The sequence below is a fragment of the Lepidochelys kempii genome, chromosome 7 (genome assembly GCF_965140265.1).
Source record: "Lepidochelys kempii isolate rLepKem1 chromosome 7, rLepKem1.hap2, whole genome shotgun sequence".
NCBI lineage: Eukaryota > Metazoa > Chordata > Testudines > Cheloniidae > Lepidochelys > Lepidochelys kempii.
In genome coordinates this window covers 48,033,926-48,053,346 of record NC_133262.1, presented here as the reverse complement: position 1 = coordinate 48,053,346, position 19,421 = coordinate 48,033,926, and the positions used below count along the sequence as shown (strand labels likewise).

At 52.3% G+C, this 19,421-nt stretch overlaps 1 protein-coding gene across 6 annotated transcripts in view; it reads right to left on the bottom strand.

Moving 5' to 3' along the window:
- The window catches only part of CACNA2D2 (calcium voltage-gated channel auxiliary subunit alpha2delta 2), a 587,011-nt gene that overhangs the window by 27,847 nt on the left and 539,743 nt on the right, over positions 1–19,421 (bottom strand). For 5 of the 6 annotated variants that reach the window (XM_073352554.1, XM_073352560.1, XM_073352556.1 and 2 more), the window contains 6 exons: positions 19,326–19,400; positions 18,039–18,113; positions 12,489–12,560; positions 11,723–11,794; positions 11,420–11,481; positions 6,730–6,806 (listed from right to left, as the gene is read on the bottom strand). In XM_073352554.1, coding sequence (XP_073208655.1) covers positions 6,730–6,806; positions 11,420–11,481; positions 11,723–11,794; positions 12,489–12,560; positions 18,039–18,113; positions 19,326–19,400 — 433 coding nt within the window. The remainder of the gene's footprint in view (positions 1–6,729; positions 6,807–11,419; positions 11,482–11,722; positions 11,795–12,488; positions 12,561–18,038; positions 18,114–19,325; positions 19,401–19,421) is intronic. The other variant, XM_073352555.1, reaches the window with a different exon arrangement.

Sequence of the window (19,421 nt, the reverse complement as noted above, 5' to 3'; positions counted from 1 at the left end):
AGAGGCCACACCCATGACTAGAAAACCCTTGGGTTGCTGAAAGTGATTCTCCAAAGCAGAAATGCTGATTTTCAGTTCCAACAAAGGCTAAGGTGTCCCCAGGCCATTGGGCAGGGAGTGGGTGAGGAGTGAAGGTGAAGGGTTATCAGTCATATTAAACATGGTTTCTCTTTCCTTAGTGGTGGGGGGTATGGCACCAGGCGTTTAGAGACACCCTGGCTTTCTGGCCCAATCATGGACGTTACTTGCAGCCTGGTCCTGCCTCTTTTACTCCTGATAAGAGACCTTACTCAGATGAGTCACCCCATGGGAGCCAATGGGATGGGCAACTCGAGTATGGATTACTTGTGTGAGTGCAGGGATTGGGCCCTACGGGTTTTCACCCGTAACAATTGCAGGGAAACCTTGGTCTGGACTACTGTGGCCTTGGAGGATGGATTCTGGCTTAGACAAAGGCTAGCGCAGCATATGTGGGGACGGGAGTTGGAGGAACCTCTCCAGGATAACCCAAGTGGTTTAGAAGGCAAGGAGGGAAAACAGGTTGGGGAAACTCATGCCATGCATATGGCACATGCCCAATCCAGTTGGGATTTGATGGCCCAGGTGGCTAGTCCAGCAGGGCAGGGTCCTTTGCCTTGCTCCCCCAAGGGGATGGCTGTTGACAGCTCTCCATTGCAGGCCATTTTCTGACAACACAGGCTCGACTAGTACAGCCTGTCTGCATTTTTCACATGGAGCTACATACACATAAATATTCAGAGGTTAGCCCTATGAGCAGCCAAGCCCCTTGCCCTCCCCGCCATGTCTTCCCACAGTGCATTGCACGACACACGAGGCCCTTTGCCAGGCAGCACAGCCATAGGTTGGACTGTTGTTTTCTGTAAGGCAGGGTCTGGATACAAGCCAATGAGAGGAAGAAGAGGAAAGGAATACAAAAACACTAGTAATTATTCCATCAGCATTGCCATTACAGGGTCACTGGGAAGAGGCAACTCAAGGCTGATAGAACAGGGCTGAGGGCAACGCTCCCCTTACCTTTCTCCTTCCTTCCCCTTCCTCTGTGTCTGTCTGTCTATGGCATCTGTGCCCCTCTCTGTGTCTGTCCATCCCTCCCAAGCCTCTGAGCCTCTCCTCTCCACCTGGCTGGGGCAACTGATAGAGGAGTGGGTAGCTTCCAGTGGTTCTGCTCAATGCACTGTGGAGTGGGGTTGTGGGTCTCCTTGGTGGATGTGGGGTGGGAGTGGTGGAAGGAGGGCAACGAGAGGCACGTTCTCCACATTCCCCCAGCCATCTGCACACCTCAGAAGGTGCAGAGAATGCGACTGGGAAGCTAAGTCAATTTCCCACATGTTCTCTCATCACTTTAAACCCATTGGCTGTGCTTTTCACTAGATCATGGCCCTGATTCAAAGCCTATCCATTGACTCTGACAGATTTTGGGTCAGGCCCTCTATGAGGCACAGTGTCAGGCCAACGTTTTCACCGGCTGGACTTTAACGAATCCCACAGGATCTGGCAAAGCAGACTGAGGAGGGACCTGGTATTTTTCAAACGGAATATTTCAAACGGGCTGTTGTAACAAAGACGGGGATCAATTGTTCTCCATGTCTGGTGAAGGTAGGACAAGAAGTAATGGGCTGAATCTGCAGCAAGGGAGAGTTAGGTTCAATATTAGGAAAAATTATCTAACTCTCACAGTAGTTCAGCTCTGGAACAGGCGTCCAAGGGAGGTTGTGGAATCCCTGTTGCTGGAGGGTTTAGGAACAAGTTGGACAAACCCCCATCAGGGATGGTCTAGGGTTACTTGGTCCTGCCTCAGCACAGGGGACTGGACTTGACAGCTTCTTGAGGTCCCTTCCAGAACAATGGTTCTATGGTTTTATGATCTCTCAAAGTATTTCAATGACTCTTTCCCAGGGAGGCATTGGACGGCCTTATTCATGGAGTCACTGAACCAAATTCTGCCCTCAGTCCCATCCGTGCCCTCCCACTGTATTACACCGATGTTCCTGAGAGTAAATGTGCCCATGAACAAGATCCTGACATGTCTCCTTTTGGTTTTAAGAGCAGGAGAGGCAGAGCTGGTCCTTGGCTGCCTGACACCTCTGGATTTCAGTGACAGGGTTTTCAGACTCAGTTCTCCAAAAAAGGCAGGACCATGTCTTGCTAGTGCCTGCGCAGGACAGTCATTTCCTCCCTCTGTTTGTATCACAGATAGAGAAGTGGTGAAGGCAGATGCTGAAGAGTAAACATTGTCCCACTGCACAGGGCTCAGGAATGGAGCACCACGAATGCTACTGGGACACAAGCAGGGCAGATTGCTGGGTCAAATTCAGAAGTTCTTACTCAGCCCCTACTCCTGCTGAAATCCATGGGAGTTCTGCCTGAGTAAAGACCGTAGGAGTTGGTCCAATCTCTGGAAAGCTATGCTTATGCTAGGCCAAATCCTGAGAGGTGACCAAAACCACCCATTCCCACGGGATGGGAGTTGCTAGTTGCTCTGCATTTCTCGGTGTCTGGCCCTTTATCCTGAGCTACACAAAGGATGGAGAAAAAAGAAACCATGGAAGGACAGCTCCATCCAAACTCATCCCCCTTTATTTTTCCACTGAGGACGCTCCTAGATCCCGATCCAGTGGCCACTGAAATCAATGGAAAGACTTCCATTGACTTCAAGGGGCATCGACTCAGGGCTCCAGTGCATTGTGGGAAATTCATATCTAAGCAGATGGTCCAGCATCACACCAGATTGTACTATATACACCTAGACCCATTTACTTGGAATACATCGTGCTAGCCAACTCCACCCTTGGTGCCACCAGACCCAGGATATCTCAGGCAGCTGCAGCTAGCTCAGAACCCCGAACTCTTCTCTACATACACACATTTGCAGCACATGGACACACATATTTAGGTTTAAGAGCTGTTCATTTGGGGATAAACCCTGCCCCAATTGACTTAAACTAAAGCATAATAACTTAGATTTAAACAATAAGAGAGTCCTCACTCCTCCATTAAACTGAATCGGCCTAACATCACACCTGGAGTTAAACCAGTGCAACTCAGCATGTGGACCAGAGTGACACAGCCATGGCTGGGACTGAAACGATGCAGCGATGCACAATCTGGGGCCTTCCTAATATGACAGCTGAGACTTGATCCTGGAAGAAAAGCTTTGATTCACGCGTGTCATGGACCTGCCTGAGATTCCAGCCCCTTTCTCCTGCTCTGCCAACATCTCCCCACTCAGGAGGTCTAAACGCTTATTATTATTAGTTTTGTGATCACTGGATCTAGTTCCAAGTACCGCTGAGTCTGGAGATCTCTGCACAGCCCTATCCCATTCAGTTTGAGTTGTCTTGAAGAGGAGGGACGCACAGGAGCAAGGATGGGAGGAGGAGAGATTTGTAGGGAAGGAGTGAGAGAGGGAAAGAAGAACAAGAAAGGGGGCTGGGGGAGGCAGAAGAGCAGGATATTAAACTAGCTACAAAAACCTTGCTGAATCAAAACATAACAATTCCATAGGAGATGGACTCTTTAACGGTATCAAATCGAATTTCTGAGCAATGCACAGGGAAGGAGTGCAGAGATAAATGGGGACAAAGCTCTCATGAACATAACAAGACATGTTGCTTTCAAATAAAGGGGAAAGAACTGGAGGGAGGGAGTGGAGGAAGGAACAGTTTGGCGGAGGTTTGCAAGGTTAGGCGTGGCAAACGGGCACAGGAAATGGGCAAGCAGGCTGGGTGGAGGAGGTGGGGGGGGAGTTGGTGAAGGGTGGGAGTGAGGGGTGTGGGGTACTGGACACGGGGGGTGGTGGTGGTGAAGGGTTAGTGGTCTAAGACTGAAAATACTTGCCCTTCATTTTGATGTTTGGTACTGTGTGAATCCACCAGAGAGAGAAAGCAAGAAAAAAACAAACGAAAAAAACAACAAACAAAAAAAAAGGGGGGGGGGGGAGGGTTGGGTGGAAAGGAGGAAGGAGGGAGGGCACAAACAATATTTTATTCAATTTTTGTTTGAATAAAAATATTGTGTATCATAATCAGACCAAAAGGAAACCTCTTGCAAAAAAACGACATAAAGAAAAGAAAAAAGGCCACAGTAAAATAATAATAAAAAGTATAGATATAACTAGAGAACTATAATCGATCTATATTTATATAATCAAAATTAAAATGAAAGTCAGTAGCAAACAGTTGCAACAGTCTTGATATAGAAATGTTCTTATTGAGTTAGCAGACCATGCAAAAAGACAAAGTTAAAAGAGATCAGAGGGGAGACACGAGAGTGCCCAGAGGCACAGAGACAGAGAAGGAAGGAAGGCAAGAGAAGGAAAAAGGTATACAGAGATAGGCACAGGGATAGAGAGCTCAAGACAGGGAAAGGGACGATGCTGAAGGCTGTTATCCCACTCTGATGTAAGTGGCTGCTGAGAGAGCAAGGACCTAGGGTGTGGGCTGAGCAGTCCTCCAGGAGGAATCCCAGGAGCCGCCATGTCTGGGGAGAAGTCTTGGCCTAGATGTGGTGTGGGTCACTGCAAGCTCCCTTTGTGTGTAAACCCAACCCCTAGGAAGGGGGTATGTTTTGACCCACAGCGCCTTGTGTGAGGTGTTTATGGAGCAAGGTGGGGAAGTCACATATGCTGTGGGGGGAGGTCACAAAATCTTTTGAGCCCCCTTCTGCAGGTGACCCTGATGGGGGAGAAGGCTCAAGCTGCAGCCCAGAGACAGCAGAAGCATGTCTCGCTCCCATCTCTAGAACAGCAGCTGCTCTTCCTGGAATAGATGCTACAGCTGCTCCTTCCCCAGGGGGCACTGGGGCCAGTGAGTGCCAGCCCTTCCCTGCCCAACACGGGGCTGAACGAGGCCCCTGAAGCCTACCTGCTCATCTTTGAGTGGTGGCTGCTGAGGAATTCTGGGCCCTCCATTTATCTAATTTTTTAATGAGTCAGGTTTAAGCTGCAAATCAGGCCCTGGGTGAGGACAGCTACAAGGCCCTCCTAGCTGCCACCCTGGGCTGGCTGCATTTGGAGGAGCTGTGCTCCAGGGCTGAGCCCAGCAGTGAGCCTGTGAACCACAACTGATCCACTGGGCAGCTCGACCCGCATCATGAACCATAGAACTGACGGCCATAGTTGCTCCAGAGCAGTTTTTAGGACGCAAGCTTGGCTTGATGGGGAGGGATAGCTCAGTGGTTTGAGCATTGGCCTGCTAAACCCAGGGTTGTGAGTTCAATCCTTGAGGGGGCCGTTTAGGGATCTGGAGCAAAAATTGGGGATTGGTCCTGCTTCAAGCAGGGGGTTGGACTAGATGACCTTCTGAGGTCCCTTCCAACCCTAACCTTCTATGAATCTATGAATCTATGCTGGCACAGCCTGGGCAACACACGACAACTTCTACATGGAGGCTGAGAAGCCAGAGGACCACCTAGCAGACTCAGGGTGCACCCAGACATTGGTGCAGAGCGCTTGGAACAGCCCCAACTCCTTCAAGTGACAGAGCCCAGGGGCATCTCCTTGAGGGGCATTGCCCTGGCTCCCATCACCCACTGCCATGGAGCGAGACTGGACACAGTCTCTCCTGATTCCATGAGATGTCCATGGAGTCATTTGATTGACTCCCAGCCACAGGGCCAAGATGCAGGCTACCACAGGGCTTTGCAGGAGTTTGACCCCAATGGGGCTTGCAGTGGAGAGGCTACCAAACTGGACATGTTGGCACGGTTGTAGCAGGGAAGTAGGTAACAGGATGGCAGTGTTTGCAGGCTAGCAAATGCTGTTCCTGCTAGGAAAGGGATACATGGATTCTGCTGACTGATGCAGATGGCTCATTGCCCTACCTAGATATATCTAATGAGCGAGGACCTAAGGTGTGGGCTGAGCAACTCCTTGAAGAGGAACCCTGGGAGCAACCAAACCTGGAGAGGTGACTCCAGATGGATTTTGTGTTGGTTCATTCCAAATTCCTATTGTGAATAAAATCAAACCCCAGGAAAGACCTGCGTTCTGACCTGCTACACTAGGGGACTATGAATGCAGCAAGGTGCTCAGAAAGAGAAAGGGACAGTGGGCAGCAGAGAGAGACAGACAAAGACAGAAGGAGAGAGAAATGAGGGAGAAAAAGATGGAGGAGGAAGCCTGATTCACCCCCTTCAGGAGCGACTCATAATCCCGAGGTGGGAGAATAGGTTCTGGCGTAGAACAAGAGAGAGAGAGAGGTGCGCAGGTTAACACATAAGTACATAGACTAATTATAAATTAATTAAAAAGAAAATCAACGAACCAAAACTTAAATCATAAAAACAAAAGTGGTTTAAAACAAAACCCAAAAGAATCTTAACGAAAATAAAACATGCAAATTTTCACAGGCTTTCAAAGTAACTGGCTGCTACAGAATTATCACCTAGTACATCGAAAGCATATACAGCAGCATGTCAACCTCATCTCCTCTAGAGGGGTCTTTTTTTTTTCTTTTTTAGGAAACATTTTGTTTTAGGGGTTTTTTTTAATGCAAAATCTAAGTCTGAAACCCTCGCATTCCAAGGCAGACAATTAACCTTCCATTTTAAATGTTATCGTTCGTCTCTATTTTGAAATGATTATTATTCATTTTAGTAGCACACGTTTTGCTTATTTTCCCCCACATTGATCATTCTCTATACCAGCTGGTAGGTTCAGGGTCAAAGGGCATGTCAAAGGGCAAAAGGAAAAGGAAAGTGTCTACTTACACTTCACTTGGAGAATCTGGTCGCTGAGGTTTGCCCGGATGTAGTACTTGCTATAAGGTGGTAAGGCTAGCCCCAGGCTGTGGAAGGGAAGGAAGAAATCAGCATGTTTCTAGCCTGGCTGTCAAACTTTTTCCCAGGGGTAGGATCCTGGGGATCCAGGGGTAGGATCCTGGCCCTCGGACTCCAGTGGGGCCAGAATTTCACCCAACATGTTGTTCTAGACTGGCGTTTGACAATGTAATCAGGGACATCTGGGGCCTGATCCCTTAGGAGTCACTGGGCAGTCTGTTTTCAGAGCAGGAAGCGACACGGACATAGGCTCTGTCCTTGCCTTTACAAGCTACCCCGGCACCCACACAGAACCCCATTGAGAACAGGGGCAGTTCCCAGGAACAAAGCCAGAACATGCTAACCTCACCAAGGAATGTTTGGAACACACTCTCTCCCACCCCACTCCCCCATTAGATATAGGGATGGATGGCTTCAAAGTGTCTTTAACTAGTACATTCCCTTTAGCTGACTGGATACAGAGATCCAAATCCAGTTCTTCCCTCCCAGGGGTTGCACTCAAAGTCTGTTCCAGGGGTTCAGGAATTCAGGCAGGTGGATGTCTTAGAGCCCCACAGCACAGACTCTTCCAATCCTGGTAGCCACAGGGAGATCCAGGAGGGTGTTTCTGCAATCGGGGACCCAGAACCCCACCTGCCTGGGGCTGTGCTCTCTAGGATCCAAGAGACCTAGGGCTGTCCTAGCCACCAGGTTCTGCCCAGCTTGATGCGGGATGTTATTTGAAGGTGAGACCCCCACCATTGATTTCCCACGCAGGGTCCTTCCCAGCTGCTGGAGCCTGTTCCCTGCAAATCCCAGAAACGAGATGGGCTGATGGGGAAGTCAGTGGTGACCAGGGCCCTGGAGACTGTTGGGAGAGGGGGGCTGGCATGGGAGTAAGGACAAGGGGAGTGAAGAGGTGTGGGTGGGGAGGAGAGCCAGGATGGCCATTCAGGGTTAGAGCCCGAAACAGGTTGGGAGCCTGAGAAGGGGGCAGCTCTGGCCTTGGGGAGGGGGGTTGTGGTTTTGGGGCTGCCTCCCTAATCTAACCCCCATTTTGTCCATTGCCAACCCTGCCATCTCCACTCTGCTCCTGTCCCTCTCCCACAAGGTGCTGCTCCCTTCACTTCCCTATCAGCTATTTGCCTCCTCTCCCTTCCCCAGGGGCTCTGCATGGGCAGGGGAAGCAAAGAATGCCCCATCTGTCACCTCCCCACATACAGCCAGCCCTCTCTGTCTGAACTGGTTTGGTTGTGTCCGGGAAGCCCACAGCTCCCAACAGGCCAGCAAGCAGCTGGACTCCTCTGATCCCTTTCCATTGCCCTGTAGGGATTTGAGTGACATATATTTTTTATCAAGCCATAAGCACATGGACTGTTCCCCTGCCCCTGTCTGGGTGTCCAGCCTCTGAGATGGGGCCATATTGTCTTCTTATGACTGCCCATGTTTTGTGCTTCCTTCCACTCCCCCACCCCCAAGGCCCTCCCTAGCCATTTGGGTGACCTACGCAGGGTCTGGGAGGCAGGAGCTGTGGGTGGGCACTTTTGGGGCCCCACAGGCTCAGAGTGGCCCGGGGAATTAGCGGGGGGCCGGGAGCAGCCCGCTCCGCTTCCCTCGCCCCGGCCCCAGCTGTGTCGCTCGGGGGAGGGGGCTTGGAGGAAGGGATCCCCCCCCATTCGCCGGCAGCAGCGAGAAGCGGAGCAGCCCGCCCCAGCCTGCTCTACTCTGCCAGCTCCCAGCCGTGGCGCTCGACTTCCCACTGCCGGTGAGGGCGGGGGGCGTCCTTTCCCCAACCTCCCCGCCCTCACCGGCAGCGGGAAGCGGAGCGCCGTGGCTGGGAGCTGGCGGATTGGAGCGGGCTGGGGCCAGGTTGCTCCGCTTCCCGCCGCAGCCAGTGAGTGTGGGGTTTCTGGGGGAAGAGGTGGAATGGGGGCGGAACAGGAGGAAGGGTAAAAGGTGGGGCGGAGGGAGTTGTCTGCCTCCCCCACCCCCCAGGGACGGCCCTGTCCCTTGCAGTGGGCACAGCCCACGTGGGGGCCGGCCGAGGGACAGGGCTGGTCGCCGGGGCTGGTGCTGCCGCGTATGCAGCACGCAGCTGCCTAGGACACCATGAAATTTGGGGCAATTTGGTATTCCAAATTTCATGGTGCCCTACGCAGATGCGTATGCCTAAGGACGGCCCTGCCCACCCCTCTGTTTTGTGGCTGTATCATGCATGCGATCAGATGGCTGGCTCTCCACAGCAGGGACCCTGTGCAGTTTCTCTAGTCTGCTTCGCAGCAATCCCTAGGGAATAGATATACTTACAATTAACCTGTCTACCCACTGGACGACAGCCTTCCCCAAGGCAGATTATGCTCTAGTCTAGAAGCCATAGCAAGCAAGCAAGATCTGTTTTTCTAAGGCTAGCACCTGCAGCTCCCACTGATTTGAGAAGTGACGGGGAAGCTTAGACTCTTTGAAAACTGGTCCATGGTTTTATTTCCACCATGGCTGCTGCCCGCTCTCCCTGCTCATGGCAGCGAGCGTGCATAGCCTTCATGAGCAATGCACAGGCATGATTTCACACGAGTCCCAACTCGCGGTTTGCTTCTCATTCTACTTTAACATTTATCATCAGGTGAATGGGAGACTCCGGTTGGCTGGTGAATATTTCGGGCCATGGCAGATGCCAGATGGGAACGTCATAGCAACTTGCCACCAAATTCTGAGACAGACGTCAGATAAATTCACTTATTTCTCCAGTAAAACTCATGCATCAAAGATGCCGGTTTTGCAATAATAAGCTACACTACAATATAACGCAGTGGATGGAAAAGGCTGCGGGTGCACTCCCTGGCCAAAGTCAAGAAAATGCCAGTTAAAGGAGGCCCACGCAACTTTCACTTTGCCCCGATGTTAGTAAGTATTAATTCCCCTAAAATCCCTACTTACTAGAGGTGGGCGGGAAATGGTTTTCCCATCCCAAGAGAATTTTGGGGATTTCAAACTTTTTCTTGTCCTGAATTGGGATGAAATGTCAAAATCTCAAAAATTTTCACAATCTGATAATCTGATAAATAAATTCATTACTGGGTTAATCAAAATGTTTCATTTTTTAAATTTCAAAATGTTTAATTTTTTACTTTTAATGCCCCCCCTGACTTTTTAACCATCCATTAACTAAAATTTTTAAACAAAAAGTTGTTTTGAGTAAAAAAAAAACTAAACTTTTTTGGTTTGAAAATGTTGAAACAAGACATTTTGACAAATTCCGAACACCTTTTCCCCCCAATGTTTTTTGGAGTTGGGAGATTTGTTGAATCTGACCCTTTCCTGCCAACATTTTCTGACCCTTTCCTGCCAACAGTTCTGGTCTTGATGAATTGCCATTTTCTAATGGAAAAACGTTTTGTTGGAGAATTCCTGACTAACTCTATTAGTTACTTCATCACATACTAGTTCTCCAATAATACATCCAACCACTTTTCCCTGCGGTTTAAATACCCTTGTTGTAGCCCTGCAGAGTCTCTGTTATTCCTTGCACATTTTACAAAGCTTTAGCAAAAATTCCATGATACCATCTTGTATCTGAAAAATAGACTGTGATCATGTCATTACCATGTATTGTAATGTCTATGTATAAGAAGGTAGAATTAAGGTTGTACGTGCAATCTTAACTTGGGCATTTTATGAATTTCAAATTCTGAACTGTGCAACCCTAATGGTTTATTAAAATAGGTTTTTTTAGATGGAATTTCCTAGGGTTTACAGTTTTTTTTAAACAAGAGAAAAATCCATTGTCTGGCTCAGTCTGCCCAGGCTCCATGTGTTCAAACCTTTAGGCAGAGTGAGTTACATGTTAATAAAGAGCATCTACTGGACACATCTTGCATTCAGGATTATGTAACACCTCTGAGCAGTTGCTGACATGGGAATGTGACATTAGGAATGTTTGTCATGAAATTTGGTGTCTTTCAGTGCAGTGTAAGATGCCAGATGAAATTCAATAGAAGACTAGTGCAACATACTACACTTAGAAAGGAAAAATCAAATGCACAACTACAAAATGAGGACTGACTGGCTAGGTGGCTGTGCCGCTGAATAGGATCTGGGGGATTACAGTGGATCAAACTGAATATGAGTCAACAATGTGATGCAGTTGCAAAAAAGGCTACTATCATTCTGGGGTGTTTTAACAGGATTGTCGTACGTATGACACAGAAGGTCATTGTCCTGCTCTGCTTGGCACTAGTGAGGCCCCAGCTGGAGTGCTGGGTTCAGTTCTCGGCACCGCACTTTAGGAAAAATGTGGACAAATTGGAGAGGGTCCAGAAGAGAGCAACAAAAATAATCAAAGATTTAGAAAACCTGACCTGTGAGGACAGGTTAAAAAACCTGGGCATGTTTAATCTTGAGAAAAGAAGGCTGAGGAAGGACAGAGCTGGGGACCACACCCAGGTCTCCTGATTCCCAGCCACCGTTCCATTTACCTTGGACCCCACCAGGAGTCTCCTATCACCCATTTCTCCCTCTCCAGCCGGTGGCTGGCATCCAGCTGGTTTTTCCCGCTGCAGTTCTGTGCCTTCAGAGGGGCCAACACAGGAGATGGAACAGAGCCCTTCCACCTCCCGCCCACTCCTACCGGCCACACCCTGCTCACCTGTAATTGGTGCTTTTGATAGGGGCCCAGGTGTAGGTCCTGACGACTTCATCGATGTATCGCTGGAATTGCAAAGAGGACAAGCCATGGTCAGGGCTCAGGAAGAGACACTGAAATGGCAGTCCGGGTGCTACAGCCCACAGACAGGACAGTGCCAGGAGTCACACTCCAGGCTCTGAGTGCAACAGGCCCCTTGTGCGCCAGGACTATTACTGTCTCAGGTTCCCATTGCGTTCCATCTTTATCCCCAAGAATACAAGAATTTCTCTCCCCATCTCTGCGTGGGCCCTGCCAAGTCCTTACCTCATCCAGGGATTTGATCAGGGTCTTGATGACTCTCTGCCCTTCGCTGCCATCGATCATACTTCTCCGGATCTAGGGAAAAGGCAGGAAGGGAACTGAGCCCTGACACACACCGTGGCTCTGCACCCCAAGAGGCTGAGCCCTGGGCAGTCAGCTGGCCGTGTGGGCTCTCTGTGATCCTGTCCATGCCCAGCGCTCCAGACACATGGGGGAAAGGGGGGAACAGGGAGGGGTTGAATGTGGCCAGTCAAGAGCTCAACAGATCACCAGAAGGGAGAACAGGGCACCGTGCCGGCCCCAGGGACATTGAGATGAAAGCGGAGGGATGACAACCTCTCTGATGGCCCTGTGAGCGGGTGGGATGGGAGTGGAGGATGTTTATGGAGTGAGGGCTGGGTACAATCATGTTCACATGTGCCAGCCCCCAGAAATCCTGTGCAGGACCGCTTTCCCTGCGGGAGTCAGGATCGATGCCAGGGAGTCAGGATCGATGCTCATGTGCCCAAACCCCACCATCCCTACCGCCACTAAGGACCAAGTGGCGCAAGGTGTCTGCCCTCCCTTCTCATCCTTAGGCTGTTCCCTGCAGTGCAGGGCAGGGAAAGCGTGGAGGAACCCTGCTGCCCAGGCTGTGCTTGTCCTGTGCACAGAACGCAGCAGATTCCAGGGCCCCTTTGCCAGAAGGGCCCCCTAGCTGCTGTTTTTAACTCAGCCTTTGCCTGAGTCCCTAGTCTTGGTTGAGGGGTGGAGGGAGAGCCCCGCTCACCTCCTCCTTGTTCTCATCCTCCAGCTCAGCATCCAGAAAGTCCAGGGTCACGGGCTCTCGGAAATTGATGATCTGAAAGGAGGAAGAGGCTGGTGAGAATTGAGGGCTCATGGGCACCGGTCAGCAGAGCCAAGTAGCTCGGAGCCAAGTCAACTTCCCCTCATGCAAACCGCCTGACAGCCTGGGCTCAGCCACTCAGTGCACTAGTAAAGCACTCGATTGCTCAGCCAATGCCCTGAAGCATTGTGGGTGCTGGAAGACATGGCAACAGCTTGGAAGAGCGAGACCCAACAGGCTGTACTAGCAAAGCTGTCTAGCTGTTTGCCTTCCCTCGTACCACCCCCCGCATCTGCTCACTGGGGATTCCAAAGTGCTCTACAGACACTAATGAATTAACACTCTCCAGTGTCCTGGAGGGAGGGTTATGAGCCAACTTTAACACATGGGGAAACTGAGGAACAGAGTTGTTGAGCTTTTTTCTACAGCCTTGTACTCCTGTCAGCCCCACAGAGCCTGCGCAGCTCCGGGAGATGGCGCTCTACGCTACAGCGTGCAGACGAGCTCCGGCTGCACAGGTAGAGGCTGGAGGCAGTGAGGGGTGAGTCTGGAGGTAGTGGGGGTCGCACAGTGGTTGCAGAGGACAGACTTGCCTGCAGAACCCTTATTTCTGGAAATGAATAAGCCCAGACTGACTCTCAGCTCCCTGGGGGCGCATGCTGGGCCAGCAGATTAAATAAACATCCATTTGTCTGCCATCTGGGCACATTAGATACAGGGATCCCTGGGAGACCAGAAGCATGGAAGCTGCCAGTGCTGTTTGTCCAGTCACTTTTCCGAAGCGAACCACTCGCTCTTTAACCCTCAGTGTGCCAATCCTGAGGCAGTCAAGGCAGGTCCCCACTGCTCAGCCCTGCACCCTGGCACGTTGTGTTTAGCCCTGGTTCTGGTGGCTGCCCAGCCACTTTCCACCCAGCACTGAGCTCTTCTCAGGCTTCCCTGGTTTTGCAGATCAGCTCTGGGCTCTCTGGACAGAGCCTGCACCCCAGGCACAGAGCCACCTGTAGGTGACTGAATGAAACTGACGAACAGTGCCCTGGAGGGGTCAGGGCACCGAGACCTTGCCTGCCCCAGCATCCAGCCCAGTGAGAGCTCTGGAGCTGGGGGATGTCCAAGGAGGCATGACATGGCTGATCCTCAAACAGGAGACTGTTTTCAATCAGATCAGCAGGTCTGCAAGGCTTCCTACCCTGGTGATCCCCCAGTCAGTTCTTACAGCACGCGCTGGGCACAGAAAGGAGGTTACTGTTGGAGCCCCTCCCCCACAGGGATGCTGGACTATTTCTGCGGCCATGAAAATAGCTTCGTTGTTAGGGGTTGAGGGGGGACTGGGGTGTCTGTGTGGGCCGCAATCACATACCATTAGCGGGGGAGAGCCCAGGGACTGAATGCTGGGTGGGACAGATTTTCCCACTCATCAGGAGCTTAGCCAGGGATTGATGTGGCTGCTGCAGTGCGATGGGGCACAGGACTCCCTCCCCACAGCAAGGGGGCTGGCTCCTGGCTCAGAGCTCTGTGGGGTGGAGTGATAAAGCTGGGCTGGAGCCTGCGGGTCCAACTGGGCACTCAGGGGGCAGTCTGGGAGCTCTAGAAGAGCCGCATGCGGGCACTCGGAAGGGTGAGGAATCCGTGAATGTGGGGTGCTCCCTGCCCAGTTACTGGAGGGCTGGGCTGGAGCCTGGGTGGAGGCTTTTCCCATACTGCCTCCCAGTGAAGCCTCTTGTCAAAAGGCTGTTTTGAGCCGTGGGGCCTCTGGCCCCACTCACCAACCTTCCACAACGGCAGGCCAAGGTACTGCTGTAGTGCTATAGTCATCCCTGCCTACAGGCAGCCTGGGCAACACGCAAACACACCTACCTACCCCTAGCCCCCAGTCGCAGTACAGGGAACGCTGGGCCATTCTCTGCTCCAGGTGCAGCCATCCACCCAGCAGGTGTGCTGGGCTGGCAGAGCCAGGAGCGAGCGCAGGCACCATAGTTCTCTGAACATGTGTGCAGGCAAAGGGGGCTACACAGCAGAAAGGAAACATCTGGGGCAGAGCCCCTCACTCCTGCTTTCTCAGCAGCCCTGATACCTAGATCCCATTCCGAACCAAGGGGTGTTCACACCTGGGGTGATTGGGCCGTCCTGTCTAGAGACAGAGGCTGCAGAGTCCAGATCTGATCCTCTCCAGAGTTTGGTGCCATTTCGATCTGGTGTTCGGGCCTGTCCCTGAGAATGGGGGAATGTCACAGCTTTCCAGGTCCAAGATAACGGTCCTGCTCAGACTGATGCGCCCTCCCTGGCCTCTCTCACTGCGCTGGGCCATGGCAGGTAAACACAACACATGCCTAGACAGCCACGGGGAGAGGAATGGGCCAAGTACGCTTTCAGCCCCATCGAATGGAAGGGGACGGAGGAGAGTGAATAAATCCCACTGTGTCCCTGTCCGTCTCTGCTGCCCATTAATAATGCTGATGAGCCCCGTGGGACATCTGTGCCAATGAAACATATTTCACCCTGACCGCTGCCATTTCTCAGTGCCTAATTCCCAGCTCGCCTCTGAATGATGAATCTCTCCGATTAGCTCTGAAGCGGGGAGCCGATTTCCCCCGCCCCGCACTGACAGATGTGGCAGCCCCACGAGATAAATGATCCCACTCGCTGCTTCATGTCCCCAGGAAGGCATATTTCATAAAGGGCTGGGCTAATCCCTCTGCGCCCTGTCTGGAGGGGAGCAGGGGCCCATACATCATGGCCCAGAGAGGGAGCGATTAATGCCCATGGAGCAACAGGGCTTCCTACTCAGCTGTGAGCACTAGAGAGGGTTTTGGGGGCATATGAGTGAGGGGTAATTAGCTGGGGATTGAATCCACCCAGGCCCAGCAGAAGCCCATGTGCCTGGGATTGGGTGCCCCACTCGGCGTGGCACAAGCTCACGGGTACACCCCATTGCAGACGCTCAAACACATACAAGCATGTCCATGCACAGCACAAGATTGCAATGCATCAGCCTTCGCCTTGAGGCGGGGGATCAGAAGGGCGCCCTCTGCAGGTCACAGGAAGCTGATCCCACCTCTCCTGCCAGTCAGTGCAATATAACAGCCACAGTGGGCAGGGTCAAACTACTCAGTCCTACTCCTGGCTCCCTCTGACACTGACCTGCCATCACCATGAGCAGGTCACTTCCCCTCTCAGTGCTGGGGGATAAGGATCCTGACCTGCCTGCCAATGGGTAGGGGGGCTCAAAGTTGTTCTGTGGCACATGGTGCAGACAAAGCTGGCATCTCAGCAGTGAAGAGGGGCAGGGAGGGCTGTCTGAGTCTGTCTCTTCCTGGCAGAGGGGGCTGTGGCCTAGTAAAATCCATGAGATCCTGGAGAGGCTCCTCCGTGGGAAGCCAGTGTTTGCTGTCTGGCCGCGCCTGAATTTCACGTGGTCCCGCAGACGTGCTTTACTAGGGGAGTCAATCTCATGTGTGAATCCCTCTGATCACACCGTTATTCATAATCCCTGCTTTTCCTGGTCAGCTGGGTGGGCACCGAGGCTGGTGGAGTGCCACTAACAGGAGTGGGAGGTTTATCTCAGCTGTGACAGGCTCCAGGGGCTTTCCATGGGGGTACTCCCAGCTATGTTCCAGCTGTGTGTGTGTGTGTGTGTGTGTGTGTGTGTGTGAGGGGGGAGAAAGATGTTCCATGCATTCTCTCTCAGCCTCCTTGCCCACATGCCCGGGGCTGTGCCCATCCCTATAACTGAAAGCAGTGACCAGAACCTCAGCTGGCATAAATCTATGTCGATCCAGTGACTTCACTACAGCTATGCCAGATCCAGAATGTTCAAGTCTCTGTCATTCCCCCTGCCACGGCACGGAGGTGCTTTCTCTCTCTCTTGGGGCTGGATTAGACCAAACTACATCAGCACTGGCCTGCTCCTTCAAAGCTCTAACTGGGGGGAGAGCCCAGCTCTCTGGGAGTCCCAGCTCATCTGGCACCCTTCTCCAGCAGCTGTATCGCCAGGGATGGAGCAGGTGACGTCCAGCTTTTTCAGGCTCATGACCCTCCATTTTAACAAATTGGAAAACTGAGGCACAGAGTCCTGACGCCAGCTGCCCAAGGCTGTGCAGCACCAGGAAAAGCCCAGAGCTTTGATCTATGGACTATAAGGTGGATAGAAAGCTGGCTAGATTGTCGGGCTCAACAGGTAGTGATCAATGGCTCCATGTCTAGTTGGCAGCCGGTATCAAGCGGAGTGCCCCAAGGGTCAGTCCTAGGGCCGATTTTGTTCAATATTTTCATTAATGATCTGGAGGATGGCGTGGATTGCACCCTCAGTAACTTTGCAGATGACACTAAACTGGGAGGAGAGGTAGATACACTGGAGGGTAGGGATAGGATACAGAGGGCCCTAGACAAATTAGAGGATTGGGCCAAAAGAAATCTGATGAGGTTCAACAAGGACAAATGCAGAGTCCTGCACTTAGGACGAAAGAATCCCATGCACCGCTACAGACTAGGGCCCGAATGGCTAGGCAGCAGTTCTGTAGAAAAGGACCTAGGGGTTACAGTGGATGAGAAGCTGGATATGAGTCAGCAGTGTGCCCTTGTTGCCAAGAAAGACAATGGCATTTTGGGATGTATATGTAGGGGCATTGCCAGCAGATTGAGGGATGTGATCGTTACCCTCTATTTGTCATTGGTGAGGCCTCATCTGGAGTACTGTGTCCAGTTTTGGGCCCCACACTACAAGAAGGGTGTGAAAAAATTGGAAAGCGTCCAGCGGAGGGCAACAAAAATGATTAGGGGACTGGAACACATGACTTATGAGGAGAGGCTGAGGGAATTGGGGTTGTTTAGTCTGTGGAAGAGAAGAATGAGGGGGGATTTGATAGCTGCTTTCAACTACCTGAAAGGGGGATCCAAAGGGGATGGATCTAGACTGTTCTCAGTGGTAGCAGATGACAGAACGAGGAGTAATGATCTCAAGTTGCAGTGGGGGAGGTTTAGGTTGGATATTAGGAAAAACTTTTTCACTAGGAGGGTGGTGAAGCACTGGAGTGCATAACCTAGGTGGTGGTGGAATCTCCTTCCTTTGAGGTTTTTAAGGTCAGGCTTGACAAAGCCCTGGCTGGGATGATTTAGTTGGGGATTGGTCCTGCTTTGAGCAGGGGGTTGGACTAGATGACCTCCTGAGGTCCCCTCCAACCCTGATATTCTATGATTCTATGATCTTCTTCCTTGAGGGAGCGGTGTCCTTTGATATGTATGGAATGGCCATGGCTACTGCTGTCCTACCCCGCACTGTCTGCTGACACTTGGCTCCGGAGCTGTGAGTCAGACCCTCTGCGAGTTGCAGACTGCATAGGGTCAGGGCAGACTGCAGTGGGTGTGGCAGGGTGAAGGGCCTGGGACTGTGAGGGCTCCAGGCTCCTTGCATTGGGACCCCGGAGAGTAGATGTATTCCAGGCCCAGATATTGTTGGCAGGGGTCAAAGCTAGGGAGCAAGGCCCCTGCCCATACCTGGGGTTGCAGGTTTGGATGCAGCAGGACGTATCCATTCAGATCAATGGCGAAGATGTAGCCGTTAGCCCCTAGCTGCGGGAGGCGAAGAGAAGAGACTGTGGGTTAGGGCTCTGACAGAGAAGCAGCTCGGAGCTTGCCAAAGGGAGGCCTGGAGCTCGGTCTCTGCCCAGCACAATCACAGCCTCAGTGTGCTGGGCCCACCTCAGCTGATCCCAATTCAGAGGCCCCTGCCTCCTGCAGGGCCCACCCCAGACTCCCCTGCCTCCTCCAAGGTCCAGAGAAACCTGGCTCTGCTTCGCATCCTTCCAGGGATGGAACCCATCACCTCTCCTTGATGGACAAGGAAATGCAGCCCAGATTCTCATTCTGTAGGGGGCTGGAGTCTATTCTGGGAGGCCCAGAACCTCAACTGAGGTCCTCCCCCCCGGGCTGAGGGAACCTTCTTTTTCCCTGACACTTGGCTTCGTCTGCTGAGACGTCTCTGCCTGGGGAGTCGCAGTGAAACGCCAGGCTGAATCGAGGTGCCTCAGCAACCGGGCACGGAGCGGTCCGATACTCCCTTCCTCTGCCATCTCCAGCATCTCACCGAGCTGATGATCCTGTTTGTCTGAGCCCTCCCGCCTGAACGTTTGATACGCCCCTTGCCCAGGGACTCCTCGCTGTCTGGCTCGGTAGAGAAACCCTGCCCCGGCACTGGTGACAGGATCCCTGGATCCCAGGGGACGATGGCTATTCAGAGGTTGGATCGGACCGTCCCACCCACACATGCACAGGAGCGACAGGGCAAAGTGTTCTCAATCCAGCCAGGCAGGAGATCTGACAGAGCAGGGACATGCCTCGAGTTCTGACCCTCAGAAGCCAGGCTGCTGCTTCCCTGCCAGGCAGCAGGGTCTGTATAACCCAGCTGTGCTCTTTCTCAGCAGGGTGTGACATGTGGGGTCAGATCCTCTGCTGGATCAAGTCACGTCCCTGTAGCTCCTCTAGCGTACTCCAGCTGGAGATGTGGCTGGTACCCTTTAGTGCCTGTCCGAGACTGTTTCACGTAGTGTCCCTCCTGCAGGGGTTGCTACAGGGACTGGTGCAGGAAAGCGATGCAGAAAGGACCGAGGGAGACTGGTGCTGCTCAGCGCCTTGCTCATTCTATGCCTCACGTTCCCCTCCCCTCATGGCCAAGGGCAGAGCAAAGAAGCCCCTGTTTCCCCTCTCTCCCGCCATGGCCCCGGGGATGGCCTGCGAGGTGGCATGCGAGGGACCCCTCTGAGTGGGGCCCACTTCCCCACGCACGTTGTAGCGCGGCGTCAGCTTCTTGATGTCATTGAGAGCCACGTCGATTCCCATCACGCCCAGGATGAGCTGGTTCTGCAAGAAGCAGACAAAGTG